This window comes from Cotesia typhae, unplaced genomic scaffold (genome assembly GCF_013202065.1).
Source record: "Cotesia typhae breed Kobodo isofemale line unplaced genomic scaffold, CoteBio_Ctyphae contig_48, whole genome shotgun sequence".
In the NCBI taxonomy this organism is placed as follows: domain Eukaryota; kingdom Metazoa; phylum Arthropoda; class Insecta; order Hymenoptera; family Braconidae; genus Cotesia; species Cotesia typhae.
The window spans coordinates 8,357,289-8,375,553 of NW_027423756.1; the positions used below are offsets into that span (position 1 = coordinate 8,357,289).

At 32.6% G+C, this 18,265-nt stretch overlaps 2 protein-coding genes across 4 annotated transcripts in view; both read left to right on the forward strand.

Moving 5' to 3' along the window:
- Positions 1–9,825, forward strand: part of LOC141529506 (tubulin monoglutamylase TTLL4) — a 123,841-nt gene extending 114,016 nt beyond the window's left edge. For 2 of the 3 annotated variants that reach the window (XM_074246055.1, XM_074246056.1), the window contains 2 exons: positions 6,419–6,486; positions 6,567–9,825. In XM_074246055.1, coding sequence (XP_074102156.1) covers positions 6,659–8,425 — 1,767 coding nt within the window. In that variant the 5' untranslated portion in view covers positions 6,419–6,486; positions 6,567–6,658 and the 3' untranslated portion in view covers positions 8,426–9,825. The remainder of the gene's footprint in view (positions 1–6,418; positions 6,487–6,566) is intronic. The other variant, XM_074246057.1, reaches the window with a different exon arrangement.
- On the forward strand, positions 3,777–5,283 carry LOC141529427 (enhancer of split mbeta protein). The gene has a single exon (XM_074245938.1). The coding sequence runs from the start codon at positions 3,967–3,969 to the stop codon at positions 4,630–4,632; it is 666 nt and encodes a 221-aa protein (XP_074102039.1). The 5' UTR covers positions 3,777–3,966; the 3' UTR covers positions 4,633–5,283.
- Positions 9,826–18,265: the final 8,440 nt, after the last annotated feature.

The window sequence follows — 18,265 nt, forward strand, 5'->3', positions numbered from 1 at the left end:
GAAGCAAAACAGCGATGTAATGTAGGTAAAAATGAGAGAGGACTCACGGTTGGCTGCACAATCAGCTCCGTAGATTGTATGCCACACAGTATAATATAATATAATATCATATATAAGTAGAGAATGGTAGTGTAAATGTATGCGTGTCTGGCGATGCCCCTCACAGTCATCATCGAGGTGGAACGAAGCCTGGGAATATTCCCACGTTCTGTTGTAGCACGAGCCAACGAGCCAGTACACCCATGGAATTTCGGAGCCCACAGTGTAAGTAGTTGTAGTATTATAGAGGAAGCCACTACCATCTACCGTCATCATTACCAGCTACAGCCGGCGCACAACTCCAACTTGAGTCAAGATAAAGAGAGACCAACAAGGAATATATATTTTAGAATAATCTTTTACTTCGTGCTGAAGAAACAGGGAATTGAACTCCTGTATACTACTTAGATTCTGGTACTATTGCTTACTCCGTTCGCATACTTTTAACTATACTAATACCTTCTACATCACTAGACAGGCTAAGACTTTGAACTTGCTGAAGAGTTTTTTTTTGCCGAGGCAAAAAGAGAAAGAGTTATTTATATTTTATGGCTACTCGATAAATAAATGAATAAGACAAAAGTTTTTAAATAAAATTTGAAATTAAAAAGAGAGAAAGGCGCCTGCTGAGGCACGCTTCGAATTAGCATTGGACCCTGACGATGTTTGCACCGTTAACTCATTCCTCGTGGCTTCTAATCAAGCTCCTGGGGAGTTTTTATATACCTCACACTCAGCATCTTCTTTATATGTTGTTCTTGTTTCTGCTGCTGCTGTTGTGAGTTGGCAAATCTAGAAAGTAAATAATGATGATGAAATTAACATTAAAATAATTATTATATCCTTTTGTTAGGGCTTCAAATTCAAGTGAGAAAAAAAAAAGTAGTTATGTAACAAATTAGATCATACTGCAATTATATTTACATGTTCGTGTTCTAGCTCTTACTCTCCGCTTCTTGGTAATCATCATTAATAATTATTATTACATAAATTTGGCGATAGTTTTAACAATTTTTTGGGATTTTTATTTAAAATACACATTCATGTTGATGTTTTTGGATGAGATGACACTTTTATATATACTTTATAAAAATACAAGTGTCTTGGGACTCCCGTTTTTCCTCTTGAGAGTTGATACTTGATTGTAAAACTTGTTCAACTGGTAGGAGTTGATTTTCGTGAAAATTGATGTGTTAGATTTAGATAGGACTTAGATATCAGATTGTATGAAGAAAATCTTTTTAAAGTTTCAAGTCACTGTAATTTGAAGAATAAGAATGTTTCAATTTTTGACACCTTGATCCTCTTGGGAGTTGAGTTAATTTTAGTGAAATTCTTCTTTTTACAAGTATCGATGTAGTATATTGGAGAAACATTCCAGCCAAATTTATTTATTTACATTGTATAGATTAAATTTTAAATAATAAGTCAAAAAAAAATTTAACTTAATATCATTTGATTTTCAATAAAAGAAATATTTTTAAAAAATCGATAAAATTATTCTCTGAAATAAAAATTTAATGGTATTTAATATAATAGTTTTTACGTTATCGTACGCATGAAAGAAAGAGAAAAAAGCTTGTTAATATGAGTAGAGATAATGGAGATTTAATGACATGGTACAGCGAGTGTAAAATTGACTTATGAAGCTACATCCTGTGGCTGCTCAGTGTAGTATTTATCATTAGGCTTTGTATTTTAGGCATAATTGGAAATATTTTGATGGATGAGTCGGTGGATCTGGGAATTGTTATTTATTGAGGAGAGTAGGTTCAGAGGATATGAGGTAGGTCAAATACCGGTAGGGCAATAAAAATTCATATATCCACATCTATACATGTTATCCCTGTCCCGAAGCCGGCGAGTTTTTACTCTCCTCTTATATTCTTCTATTCTTCTGGACTTATCGCTTACACTCAGGGATTTTAAAAAATTATTGAAAAACGCCAAGAACTCGGCTCGATTGTGTGTCTTTTCTAAAGAGGGCCTAAACACCTCGTTAGAGTAAAACACACCGCAACCAGTCCCGTTGTCAGCGCCGGGATAACCACCAGCACAGAGGCAACGAAAATTAAAAATCGAAACATAACAACTCATTAAATATAACCCACTTTACTTAACCTTTATTTAATATCCTCCTCGTAAAACCATAAGACTTTATTTAATTTTCATTAATTAAGGTGAAAATTTAAATATCTAAAGTCAGTTTAAGTTCATTTTATAGCTTATTGTATTTATTTTATTATTATCTGAAGTGAGATGAAATTTTTTAAAATTATTAACAAGTTCAAATTGATGCGAAAAATTTAATTAGAAAACAATTATTAACAGATGTAATTATTTAAAAAAAATTTGAATCGATAATTTTTTTAAATCATCATTTAAATTCTTTAAAAATTGGGTATATTTTTAATCCAAGACAGTTTAATGAAAGTTATTACCTAAAAATGTATAAATTATAATGAAAGCTATCCTTGTCAATCAAAAATTGGACAGCGTCAGTCCCATCAAGTTCATCAAAATCTTATAAGATATTTAGACGTATAATAAGAAAATACGTAGGTGTCAGACAGAGTTAACATGCACAGTGGGCCTTGAATGTATATTTAAATGCTCGGTAAATATGTCTCGTGAGTGTTCGAGTGATCGTCAGAGTGTAAGAGGAGTAGCCGTCGACGGTAGCACGAGATCGCAATTACGGTGCTCGCGAGTAGTATGCACGTGTGATATATACCGGTATATACATCGCGGTGGTGCCGACAAGTGTCCATAAGACTGGACTCGGGCTCTAAGCCGATGAGGTTCCAGCCTCCAGCAGCTCAGTAGTTGGCAAAAAGTGAGAACGATCAAGAGACTGCGTAAAGAGCCGCAGGCCATATAATATCACGGATTATTATCTATACGCAGCATTCTCCTCAATACCAATGTGAGACGAGACCAGCAGAGATGAATAAGAGGTGCAAGAGGATCGCGGATCAGAACAGGAAGAAGCAAAGAGTTAGAAGAGAGTAAAAGAGCTCTGAGAGCACGCCATCCTCGTGCTGGTCGCGCGTCCTAGCGTGTGCTCGCTCCTGAGTTATCTTTCCCTTTGCTCCTTACTCACACTACTACCTCAGCTCGCTGCTTAGTCGTGTAGTCGTATTGTGTTATTATTATTATTATTAATATTATTATTGTTATAAATATATACGCGACTAACTCAACACAATCAAACAAAATTACTACCAACTCGGATCTGAATCTGTATCTGTATTTGTATCTGTATCCATAACATAGTTATACTTCTGTATTGTGTATTGTATAAGACACTAACTAACGTGACAGTGAGCAAACGAGGAGGATGGAGATAGCAAGTAAGGGTGCAGGTGTGTATCGCTGTTAAATTCCCCCACTGGGCACGCCACGGCCCAGCAGGCAACGACGACCGAGAGCTGTGGGAACATTTCGTCCCATGAGCTTCCCACGATACGCTCCTCCGGCTGGTAGCTGTGCTGAGGTACCACACAACCAGGACCCTCTTCACATACACATAATACATACAATACATATTATACACGACCAACACACAGCTTGCAGTCATACTCATTCTTAACTCCCCTCTCTTTTCTCTCTCATGCACTCATCCGTTACTAAGGCAGCCCCGTTTTAATTCAGTTAACTCAACAGCAGTGGGGATTAAAATCCTAAATAGTGGGGAACTGTACTCTTGGAGAGGGTATAAATACCCTTATAAGGCCCCCACTAAACCAGAAACCACTCAGATATACTCGGCACTCCGAGCTAGCAAGTTATCTCTCGTTATAAAAAACAACCACTTTGTTTATTTTGGAGATTGTGATAATCAGAGTGTCAGTTTGTGATAATCATTCATTTGATTTTTATCTTTTTATTTTAAATTTAAAAAAAATTTCAACGTTAATCAACAATATGTCTCCACACACTACCGCTTACGCAGTTGCTGGTGGCATGGAGTACGAAGAGCCGGTGTCGAGGACTTACCAGTATCGGAAAGTAATGAAGCCGATGTTGGAGCGCAAACGTCGGGCCAGGATCAACCGCTGCCTGGATGAGCTGAAGGACTTGATGGTGAACGCGCTCCAAGCTGAGGGTGAGAACGTCGCCAAACTCGAGAAGGCCGACATCCTCGAGCTGACAGTTCGCCACCTTTACTCGCTGAGAGCCGCCAAAAGATTGACTCTCACTCCTGAAAACACCTACGCAGACAAGTTTCGCGAAGGATTCACCCAGTGTGCTCAAGAAGTTTCTACTTTTTTGCAAACAACAGTGACCAGTGTTCACCCAGTGGCCGGTGCTCAGCTCATTCGCCATCTCGGTGGCTGCCTCCGTCGGCTGGAAGGACCTGTCAACCCCAACGTCGTTCACCAACAATCCACTCCAGTGGTTCAACAGCAGCAGCAGCAGCATCAACACAATCACCAACAGCAGCTTCCTCCTTCAGTTATTCCTGCGAATACTACGACTGTCATCACCAAGGTACCACAGAACGTCTACACCCCACCTCAAAGTCCAATGAGCGTCGCGAGCTCCTCAGGTGACTCCAGTGAATCAACATCCGTCTGGCGTCCATGGTGAATAATTTATTTCGGTAATAAATTCGTTGTTACTGATAAATTTTATAATGATACCAAGGATCCACTGCGACTGGGATTCGCTGGTGGTTTGACTGGTGGTACCAATAAGGCTGACGGGCAAAGCGCTGCAACTTGAAATAGCCGGACAACAACTGCTGCTCTAATCCGGGATAATAAATAGTATAAGAAGATAATTAAAATTATTAACATTTAATTTATAAAGATTTAAAATTAATTATTAAGCGACAAATCAACGTCTTCCAATTCTGTTATTTTTCTTGCAATTTCGTGATTTAATTATTTCATTTTAGTATAAATTTATTAAAATTTTTTTTCATTGTACATTGATGTTAGCTTTCATTGATTATGAATAATTGTTTTTTTGATTTTTAAAATATTAAAATATTGTATGGGTGATGAAGCTTTAAGTAATGTCTGTGATAGGGTTTTTCGTACCTGAGATTACTATTTTCTCATATAAAATAAAATATTAAAATATAATATTATAGAAGTTAACTTGTTATGTTTAAGAAGCTTTTTAGCCTTACCACATTTATATATTGATTTGATAAAAAAAATCCACATTTTTAAAAAACACTGATTATTATTTTTGAATAAAATATTCGTTAAATATAACCATAACTATTTTTGATTTATGATTTATAAAATTTAACTAATCCTTATAATTTCCGAAATCATTAAAACCTCATTCCTATCACTTGTCACTTTAATTAGTCATAAGTTGTAAGTTGTAAGTTGTAAGTAGTAATAACTTGTATAGAGTTAAATACTCTATTATATTCACAATAATGATAATATAAAAAATTTCTATTAAAATGTACATACGTAGTACGTACATATACTAATAATAATGATAACACAGGTAGTCAATTACCACGTCTGGCACACAATTGAGTGATTAATGCCTAGATAAATTAATCTCTTATGCAGCAGTGGATTCATTTTATAGTAATAGTAATATACTCATCTTTTAATACTTTAGAATATTGTCGTCGTCATCTATATTTTTCAAACATCATTTTTTCGCTGTATACTCATTTTTTGTATAGATACACTGTATAGCCAATTCAGCTATCATCAAAATGACAATCCGTATTATTATTTTAGCGTTTAATTTAGGTAATTTGTTGGATAGTCATTTTAACAATATTTTTTTTGTCCGTATATGATCTAAAATTAAAATAAAAAAATTATTTCAATAAAATAATACATTACTAATCAAATTATTTATTGAAATATTTTTATGTAATGAATTTCTTCAGCAGAGTGTGGTGTGTCGATTATCATGCTCTCATAAATTACTCCAAATTCTCGGCCTTCATCCACCTAAATAAAAATTGATAAATATCCACATAATATTAGCACAAAAGTATTTACATGCACTTAAATCAGCATTGCAATTATATAATCACTTAAATTCAAGTAAATATAAAATCACATTTAATTAACAATACGTTATTTTATTTAAATTTATCATAAATGTAACTCATTATTATCATTATTAAAAAATGATTATTACTTTTATTACTAATCGTGTATACACATGTATTTGCTTTCCAATTCTTTACTTACATTTTAATCAATCGAAACAAATATAGATAAGAAATAACAATATTTTTGTCAATTACAATAGCTTCTTTTACCAATTGTAATTTTCAAGATCACTGAACTGTATAATAATAAGATTTACTACAAATTGATATATTCACTATGTATTTTACAAACAATAAATTTATTTTTCATTTCTGTTATTCTATCTGTTACAGTTATCAGCAGCTGAACAATTATAAGATGCCAAGCTATTACCCTTGACTTATTCAGCTACTTCATAAAGGTAAACAGATTTTCAATAGTTCCTCGATATATATTTAAGTTAAAACAGAGAGTATAAATTAATCAAGTATGCTTCGTCAGTTGTTTTGATAGTCGCTCACAGTTGACACAGTTGAAACTTTGATAAATTCATTTGTGAAGAATATACCTCGATATCGATATTGATAACAATCATGGACGTAATATCACGTAGGTATAATCATCACAAACTAATTAATAGTAATAGCAATAGCAATAGCAATAGTATTATCAACGATAACAGCGAAAGTAATAATCTAGACGAATTAGACCTCGAAGAAGAAATAGACCTCGATCCAGATTTTGACGATGAGGACACTCAGGATGAGACACCGGACAGGAGCGAGTCAATACCCACCATCACAGATTCCGAGTCGACGGAAGATATAAGAAAATTTCCTTTGCGTCGCAGTTTGTTTCCCTTCGTACCGCCGTTCATAATATTTAATGCGTTCGATTCTCCTGGACATGAGCTTCCATCTTCGCTGTTGAAGCATCTCAAGTGGAAGCTGAGCTGCATTACACCGATACTGGTAAAAAAAACTGTGATGAACTCAGGATTTCGGTTGTTGAAAAATCCTGATGACTGGGTGGCCATTTGGGGGAAACAGATGAAGTCAAATAACTTCAAGTCGCTGAAGGACCACCAGAAGTTCAATCATTTACCGGGTACATTCCAGCTCGGGCGTAAAGACCGTCTGTGGCGCAATCTCAGTAGATTCATGTGTAAGTACGGCAAAAAAGAGTTCAACTTTGTACCGCGTACTTACGTGTTGCCCCAGGACTTGCGTAATTTCCGTCAGGTTTGGGAAAAGAGTGGTGGCAAGGAAAAGTGGATTATAAAACCACCGGCTTCAGCACGTGGAACGGGGATTCGTGTTGTCCATCGCTGGTCTCAAATTCCCAAAAAACGCCCGCTGGTTGTTCAACAGTATCTGTCGAAGCCTCTTCTAATCGACGGGGCTAAATTTGACTTACGTTTGTATGTTCTTATTTCGAGTATAAATCCTCTGAGGATATACATTTATCCCGACGGATTGGTGCGTTTTGCCTCTGTTAAGTACAACGATGATATAAACTACCTCAGCGATCGTCTCATGCATCTAACAAACTACAGTATTAATAAAAATAGCTCAAACTACACGAGTAACGATTGCGCCGATTCCTGCAGTGGCCATAAGTGGACCATCAAGGCTTTGTGGTCGTATTTGGAGAAAAAGGGCGTCAATACCAGGAAAATTTGGACCTCCATCAAGGACATTGTGATCAAAACAATAATCTCAACGGAGTCGCCGATAAACTCATTGACGAAAATAAATACCTCGAATCGTTATAACTGTTTTGAGCTGTTTGGCGTGGACATTCTGCTGGATGAGAGTTACAAGCCTTGGTTGTTAGAATTCAATGTGTCACCGTCCTTGCAATCTTCGTCGGCACTCGACATCGCGGTAAAGGGCCCGATGATCAAAAATGTATTCAATATCGTCGGCTATCGACTGCCAGGTAGTCTCCCAAAACGCGAAATTAAAAAATTACGATCGTTGTATGGCTATGAGGATCTCGTTTGCCAGCTTCCGGTACTTGACAAGCTGGTACTGTCAAATGAAGAAAAACAAAAGCAGAATTTGTACATAAATTTGGACAGAGAGGATTACTTAGATGACATACTTGAAGATTTGACGCCGGATGACGTCAGGTGTTTGATACATCATGAGGACGAAATCACTCAGACTGATAAGTTCGAAAGAATATTCCCGGCAAAACATTCGTCTCATTATTTAGATTTATTCGATGTGCCGAGGTATTACAACATGCTAATTGACGCTTGGGAAAACAAATACGAAGACGATCGAGATGAGGGAATTACTTTGATCAAAAAACTTTGCCGGGAAATGATGCACCTCGAATCTGAAGCAATTTGAAGTTATTTTTTCTTAATGTGAGAGCTATTTGTGGTCATTCAAATTTTTTTTAAATTATAATTGAACTGGTTTAATTATTAATGCTAATTTATCATATGAAAAATTTTTCAAATTTTTTGTATTAGAATTGAATGGCTGTAAATAGTTCTTATAAAATAAATTTGATAAAAAATCGATCGCTGATAATAACTGATGTATTTGTTCGTATAAAGAACTTTTGTGATTCATGTAAGACTTTGTACAAATTTTCACGTCATTTCTATTAGTGTTCATTATGACTATTATTGTTAATTAATATAATTACAATGCCCGTTGTTTCGGGTGTTAGAAATGAATACAAACAAAGTAAAAGCTCGTGCCTTTTTAGAAATAAATTTTAAATTGTAATTAAATTACTTCCTTGATTATTAGTTAAATACAAAATATCATTTATTATTACTGTTAATGAATAATAAATTTTAATAAAAACAGTAATTAATAAAAATTGATAATAATTTCAGATAAATAATTTCTTACAATATTGATACTTCAAAATTTAGTTCTAATTATTGTATAATTTAAAATTATTTTATTTTTAAACTATTGACAACTTTCTGTCGCTAATTCTTGTCAAAATTTTATTTATTCTCATTAGTATATTAATTTAATAAATAAAATGATTTTGATGAGAGAAAAAGTGCGATAGAAAATTGTCGATTAATTATCTTAATTATTATTAAAATGTTAAAATAAGTACTAAGTATAAGTTGAAAATTGAATTGTAAAACAAGTACATATTTTGGTACTTAAAAAAAAAAATATATTTGATAAATAAATAATTAAAATTGCATATAAAACTTTCTAATCCTTTAATCCTCGAATTAATAACCTTCCGAAATAAAAATAAACCAGTAGTTACAGCTATAAATTCAAAAACAGATCTACTGAGACAAGAACATATGGTTTTAATAAAAAAAAAAGTGTTAAAAAAATTTTAATAAATACAACCGCTAATTTTTTTACGGTAACCGAGAAGTTGAAAAAATAATTAACGGCATAAAGCGATTTCTCCGAATCTGTTGCTCAATAAATATATTAATAATCGGTTCTACATGAAAGTATGGTTTGCGCTATTGATAATGATAGTACGTATACCTATAATAATAATTATATCATTGTTATAATCACATAATTTAATATTAAATAGTCATATAGGTTATTAAGTGATAAAAAAGGAGTAGACAGAAGAGTAAGTGACTTCTAAACATATACAACAGTTGTGCTCATATCACCATAGACGCTGTTATGTGTGATATGAAATATATGTATTAATTATGTATTAAAGTATTAAAAAGCATTGTACACTGTATTGTATAGTATATAAATATAATAACCAACAAGGTTTCACGTTCATAAACCAACTGGGGTTAATAAATGTGTACTGACAATTTGATGTCTCTATCGTGAATAAGCATCACCAGACGCTGGCAATAAAGGGTTAACCCAATATATGATTTCGTTAATATTAATAATGAGCGCTACTGATTTTTTCACTTCCGTCGGCTTAGATTTGATTTAATTAATAATTAATTCTATTTGTGTTACATAAAATTAGTACAAAGACAACAGAAAGATTTTTTTAAATTATAAATTTTGAACAGAAAAATTGGCGAATTTAAACGCATTAAAATCCTGAGACTGACGAATTTTTATTTTTATTATTCTTAGCTAAAAAAATAAAGCAATAGTATGGAATAAGATAATTTAAAATGTAAAAGGAAGTAAAAAAGTTTGACGTGTAGTTAAGGATAATTTCTTAGGATAAAATAAAGTGCAGATTACAGATGGATAAGTGGCGTAACTTGAGTTTGAGAAGAGAGTGAGTAATAAGCAATAACAATGATAATAATGTTAGTAGTATGTTAGCGAGAAAAGAGTCGACTCAAGCGTAAGAGCATGAATGAAATTAGTGTTGTCTTATCAAGTAGTAAAGAGCCGTTTGAAGACAATCCTTCCAGTTAAGTCACACGGTATACAGTAAATAAATTGATATCGTTATTGTAACAACATAATAGACATATTTTCTTATTTAAATTGCAGTCTCGTACGTGTGACATACGTGCGCCGATTCTCTTCTATAGTACTTGCTTCTTTGTGTACATCAATCTAAATATACATACGTGTTCATTCACGTTTAAAGTTTATCAGATATACAGCACCACCAACTTGTGCTACATTACATGACAACCTCTTAAGTTCTAAGAGTCAACAGTCAAGAGATTATTATCCTTATTACCTATATAGCATTCTAAACTACTCATATCACATCATATAACATATTTTTTTAAATTAAAAATTTTACTTTAAAAAAAAAAGTCAATCAGCAAAATGTCGATAAAAATTGTCCAATTAATGAAGCGAAATTGAATTGAATCTTTAACCGAAGAATGAAGACAAAAGCCTGAAATAAATCTGGAGCCTCGTGCCGGCGTTGTTGAGAATCCAGCGGGGACTAAAACGGGGGCGTGCTCGAGCCGAGGTAACGACTTAATAAACCGTTTGTGCGGAAGAACCCAGTCCAGGTCCTTGTCAGGGTAAAAAAAGAGTGAGTCTTTATGCTTATCGCGTGTGCTTGCGAGGAAGAAGCACTGAGACTGCAGACGAACACATTGCCAACAGAGGAGGAGAAGGAGGACCAATGAATAAAGAGGTACAACAAGTGAACAAGTGAAGAATAAGAAAAAGAGAATGAACAAAACAAACTTTGAGTCGCTCGCGGTGGTGGACCGAGCTCAGGCGGGGGCGGCTACTGGGCCTAATATAAACTTCTTTTCTCAGCCCAAGTTGGTCTTCTTCATTTTGCTGCTGCTGCTGCTGCTGCTGCTGCTGCTGCTGGTTTTGCTGATGGTATACACAACACACAACAGCACACTACAAAGGTTGTTGGTCAGGTGGGTCGCGTGCCCGGTTTAGTTTAGCAGCTCTTCGTCTGGTGTTTTGTTTTGGGAAGTCTCGAGCATGCATGTTCCCACGCTTCCGCGATACGAGCAGCGCCTTAATTCTTAACATCATTTGTACTTTTTTTCTCCAGGGATTCGTGGTATTCCCCGTAATTTGTAGTGTTGAGCTTGGTTTTGGCTTTTTACCGGTACCGGGATGCCTCAGCATTCAGCATTCAGCATTCAACATTGAGACATTGTATTGTAGCCTACATCTGAAGTAGACTCGACAAGCCACTGTTATCTCTGGTTAGGTCTTTTGATTCATTTCATTCATTCAATTCGAATTCTTATTCTTCTCTCGGGTCTGTATGGACTATCCACCGTCCACCATACGGCGGTCACTTCGATTCTCGACTTCTGTCCCTGGAATCTGTGATACGATGCCTGGCGGCACGAGATGGAATTTCGCTGAATACGTTATGCTCCTTTTTACTTTATTCTTTGTTTCGTTCCGAATTCCAGTAGCTCTGCATTCGACACTATATACGACTATAATAAGCTGTAAATGTCCTTTTGTACTGGTTTAACTTGCTTAATACGACGGCAGATACCTACCGGCAGTTCGTCGCTCGTGCTCATGATATATAGTTTTATTTTTTATCCCTCCTTTTTTTCTGCTAATTCATTTCATGCCGCTTATTTATATTTTTATTTATACATCGTTTTTCCTCTTTGCCACCAAGGTTCAAACAATTTAAATTTAAATATCATTTTTTATTGACACACAGCCTTGAGGAATTATAATCGAGGCCATAATATTAGCAAACATACATTTATTATTTTTTATTTACATATTTCAGATAATACTTTACGTCAAAATTTTTATTCGTGAGCATTTAAGTGACAGCGATACTGTTACAGTTTCTATTTCCCCGTATTTAAATCACCGTTAATTTTAAATTTTTTAATTATTATAATTTTTAAAACGAAATGCTCAATAATTATCATCTCTTGCTACTTTGTTGTATACATCTGTGAAATTATTTTTAAATACTTTACAATGTAACAATATTTGGATTGCATGTCATGTATGATACTTTTTAATTTTAACTGAATCTTGATCACGTTTACGAGAATCCATGAGAAACATGAAATTCAGCTATATCGTCTCTTAAACTAATAATTGATGCGTTGTATCTTTTAATTTTTTTATTTTTAACATCTGTGGTACGTGATTTTGGAAAAATTGAAAAGTTTGAATACAAAATCTGCAAAAATAAAAAAAAAAAAATAAAAATAAAAAACATAGTACACATGTGGTAGTGTGTGATTACGGGATCTCGCGGTTCCGGAAGATATGTCCCATGAATGACAATAAATAACACCCACTATCGACAATCGACTACTGTGTAACGCGTTTGTCAAGGAGACATAACATCACGTGTGTATGTAACTCCTTGTTCCTTATTCTCTTGTACATTACGTACGCCTTACATCTTACATACGTGTACATGTACATATGTGAACGTAAGTATTTAACGGCAGCTTTTTATTACACCTATAAAGACATTCTTCAGTTTGAGAGATAGGCTGCCGACGACAGCAAATATTGTCACGCATCCCATTCCCATAGCTGCTTGCTGTTTACTGCTATTACATTTTTATTATTATCATTGTTATTAGATTTATATATGTATGTTGTTAAGACTTATTCGATATTACATTATCATCATCAGTAATACTGACGTCTGGCGAGACAGCATGTATACACAGTGTTCTATTGAGACGACGATGCATGTCAATATGTCATTCGTGGTACTCGAAAACATTGTACATAGGATGTACGGTATATTGTTAAACGTGATTTTAAGACAAGGAATTAATTACAAGATACGTGACTTTTTATCATTATTGATGCACTTTACTTGGAAATTCATTTAAATTTTACACTTTACTCAGATTAATTAAATAAACTTCATGTTAAATTAACTGGAAGCTTACTATTACTCTCTAATTAATGTTAATTATTATCTTCAATTTAGATATTTAAAAATTATTTAGATTGTCGAATTTATTTATTAAATATGAGCAAATAATTAAAATTACAACTTAATTATTTTTAGAAAATATCTAAATTTTCTGTAAAATGATTTTTTTTTCATGTAATAAGAGCCAAATTAAATTTATTTCCTAATTTACGATATAAAAAAAGAAATTTTATTGATGACACCATAATTTTGTTTAAAATAAATGGACAAAATGTCTAAAATATTCTATCCTTAATTTTCTATCTTTATCATTTTAAAAATAATTATAGAAAATCTTAAATTTTTCACAGTTAGTTTAATAAAAAATCTAAAATTTAAAAACGAAATTTAATTAAAAATTCAATTAATTATTGCTTTTTATTTAAGATTGTTGTTAATTATTTTAAACGCATAACCCAGTAAAAGATGTATTAACTATTGGACGCAAATTATTATGAAAATGACCAATAACATTAAAAAATTGATTAAAATATAAACAAAAGACGAAAAGAATAAATAGATGAAAAATTCATAAATGAAGTAGTCGACAAATCAGAGAGATTTATCAAAGACAATTATCACGGACTGCACTTTGAAAGTTAAATGGATTTTTTGCTTCCCCCTAATAGATTAGTACATCAGTACATTAGCAGTTATAAACATGTATGTAATGTGCATGAAACTCATTGCCGACAAACTCTCCATACGTTTCACTTGTTGACGTGTCCGCCAATCAGATTCAGTGGAGTATTAAAGCTATTTCGCGTCCCCCACACGTATCATCCATGCACGGATATGAATATGTGTAAAGGCATGCGCGATGCACGTGTGCCTCTTCTGTGCTCACTCATAAAAGGCTTACATTTAATACTCATACACAATACACACTACACTCTACATATATACTAAAAGTTTTTCAGTTCCCACGATACGAGAGAAGTAGCGTGCTGCGTCAGGTGGTTAGCGCGTTACAATGTAATAATCATAGCAGTTCCTCCTCTTTCTTCTCCACCTTCTTCTTCTTCTTTCTTCCTTCTTTATAAATGCATACAAACTTCTTTTATACAATACCACACGTACACACAATGTATACGTGTTATTATATGTATAGAGGTGAATCACTTCTTGTCTTTTTCAAAATAGATGTAAAACTTACTTTACACCTTTTTCACGCAAATCATTCATTCAATCCATCGCATTCGACCATTTTATTTTATTATATTATAAATATACACTCTTTCATAAGTTTCAAACATGCTGCTCTCATTATACGTATACTTATGGATATATAAATAGTCATACCTTAAATAAGCACGCTAAAAATTTATAAATGATGTTTCGTGATCTTGCTTTTGCTTGTAAACATCAGCGTTCTTTGTTGTCAACTCAAGTCTGTTGCAAATATTTTTTATGTTTCAAAAACTTAAATGATTCTTGCGTGAAATCGTAGAATTTTTTTTTACCTTAATTATAAATGCATACATATAAACTCAAAGAAATCCATACTTTAAAATAGAAGAAAAGTTAATTTATAAAAAACAATTAAAATTATTTTATGATAAATTTTTTAAACAAAGTTATTGAAATAATTTAATAGAGTTTAATATTTTGTTTTTAGTTCTAAACCTTCCAACTAATGAATAAAATTTTATCAAAAAAATTATTCCTTTTTTTTACTTAAATATAATTTATGTGTCTAAAGTCTGGAGTAAAAAATTTTCTCAAAACATTAGAGAAATACATTTATTAGACATCAACTTAAAGTAAATATATGTGAGAGTTTCATCCGTATGGATTATTTAATCATCAAAGTGCATTAGAAAATGAACAGAGATAAAAACAGTATTTTTAGAAATTAGTAACTTCAGGAATAGTAGAGTTGTTTGATACATAAAAAAATACATTAAACTACACACGATCTTCAAAAACGAGCACACATTTGTCTATTCATTTTTCGGTGAGTATGCGTATACCGTCGATTTTTTTGCTCCGGCGAGACATATCAATGAGTTAATTCCCTCGTTTTAAATCCGGGAGAAAATTCCCACACTGTCTTGATTTTTATATATATTGCGTATCGTTAAAAGGAACCGCTAATATATTTTTGTTTAGTTTATGACACATTGCTTGTTCTGCTTTTTTTCTTTTTATATATAAATATTAGATTTATTCTTCTTTTCACCACAACAGACTAAATAACAAGTTGAATTTCATAATAAAACGCGCTTATTAAAATTATTATACATTTATTTTAGTTGTAATTATGATTCGTAGTAAAAGATAAATTTTATTTAGGTTAATATGATCAAAGTAAAACTTAATCTTTTTAATCAAATTCATGTCAAAATTAAGTATGTATAATAATATATACTTTTTAATTTTTAACGATGGAAAAAAAGTATAAATCATTAAGACTGATTTTTTGATTTAAGTAAATTTTACTTGATTAAAAAATTTATATTTTTTATTAAAGACTATCAAACTCTAAAATAATTTTCTTAATTCAAGAGTTTTTTCAAATTAAAAATTTAATGACAAATATTTCTGAAATTATTTAAAGGAAAATTATTAAATTTTATTATTTCATTATTATGAATAGAATCATCTAAAGAGGATGCAAGCTTCCACTTAATTTTTATTCAACAAAATGAGATTTGAAAAAGGTTTTAAATGGCTTAATTGTCAATTAACAATTGTGAAACAAATTAAAATTCCATCATGAAATAGAAAAAAAAATAAACAAAGTAAAAGAAATAGAAGATAACTGAAGATGATTACTGTCAGACTGCATGACAGTCTAGTCAGAAAATCATAATCTCTTGGAGGCTTAAAAGTGTGCTGTTCGCGTGGCGATTGGACTGACGGTTGTAATCTGATGACGATGCCGAAGAACAGACGAGTATATATTATATATAGGTATACTATAGGTTACGGGAGAAGTAAAGCAGTGATGTTACACTTCTATAACCGTATAGAGAGGTGAAGAAAAAAAATAAACGAGGGAGGGTACGGTGCATTTAGTAATATGGGTACGTCCCCGTGTTCTCACGGTGAAAAACGTCAGGTGCACAAGGACCTCCTTCAGGAAGTACAACGGTTCCTTACAAGGATTCGCGACTTCTGTCTTGATTCCCCCTTCGGTCTTCTTCTTTAACTATCCCCTTGACAAACCGACACCGACACACTCCGCGTCTTCCTTCCCACGCTCTCGGTAGACGTAACGATGAGTACACAACCTCTTGCCACCGTTTCTAACGGACAGATTTGACTGTTTTTTCTTCACTTTGCTTGTTTGGATTATGAAAAAACGTAAATAAATAACGTTATTAAATCACAAGTCTCAAGGGGGAATTTTAATTTGATATCTTTGCTTGTATTGTCAGTTACTTGGAAAAACTCTACAGCCTTTATGTTTACTTCTGTGTATAAATTATCAACCTTATTATCGTCGTAATTATTTTAAATTAATTAATTAATTCTTTTAAGAAATTTAATTAATTTTATTTGTTCTATTGCCTGGATTTTAATCAAAATTTAAGATTTTTTATAAGTACTAATTTATTATGACAGATGATGAATTTTATTCATGATTGAAAATTGAATCGAGAGAAAAAAAGAATCGATGATGACACTGACTTTTTCCCTGAACCTTTTTGGAAGTCTCAAATATAATCATGATCCTCAGAAGAAAGAATAGAAAAAAATCCCACCGTCTCGGGACCACAGTCTACAGTATTATCGCAGAGCATCCTCAGAAAAATTGGATGAACCACCTGGCTCGTTCCTTTTGGCCGCAGTCGGTCAGCCACGCGACGGACACGCTCTTTGCGTTTCAAAATCGTAACTTCTATCTCGGAAACGCGTGGGAACATTTTTTCCCATACCTCAACCTCCAACTATTATGATTATTTTTTCATTATACAAACCCATACTTCGGATATATACCTTTAACATGTGTGCATATATATGTGTACAGTTTATTTTTATCCTTCTACATTATTGTCAATCGCACATCGGCGCAGATGACCACGATTTTTCTATACGTCTATTATGCTCACTCCAGTAATATAATAATAAAAATTCCTTTATTAGCCTTCTTTTTACAACAAACTTGAACCAATTTAATCTAAAAAATTACCTTTCTTTTCAATCTTTAATTTTTTATATCAATTGATATTGTCACTTTTTCTCAGAATTTGATTATACATTTCATAAACTGCTATTCTGTTTTCTTTCTGCGAATTGAAAATTCGTAACAATAATTTCGTAAACGTGCATGCGAGTCATTTTTATGGAGAATAAAAATCGAAAATCAAAAGTGTAAATAAATATTATCAATTAGTAAAAAATAAATTTCTCACAACTTAAAAAAAAAAAAATAGTCACGATAAAACACTGCGATATACATACGTATTCATTATTTCGTACAAACACCGTAGTAAGTAATATACTTCAAATAGCATGTTATTACCAATATTTAATAATAAGTTTTAAAGTTCGATTTGCATATTGTGAGAAGTGTGAATTTCTGCTAAAATTAAATTTTTCTCCAAGTATTCAATTATTTAATTACTATTGAATTGATAGTTGCTGGATTTGTAATTATACTTTAATTAAATTAAAAAAAAAGTATTTTACTTGTTACAATATCGATGGCTTTAATGACTAGTTCGATATCGAGAAAAGTTATGCTGCTAGTCTGGAAATCGAACCGACGATGAACATCAATACTGAACTAATAAATGTAAAAAAAAAATATTGAAAATAATTACACCGAAAATTAAAAAGTTAAAACGTGTTTCGCTGAAATGAAGCAAGTGTCATTTAAATTGTTAATAATTATAATTAATTGTACTACTTTTAAATTACTACCTACATCTCACTCTATACAA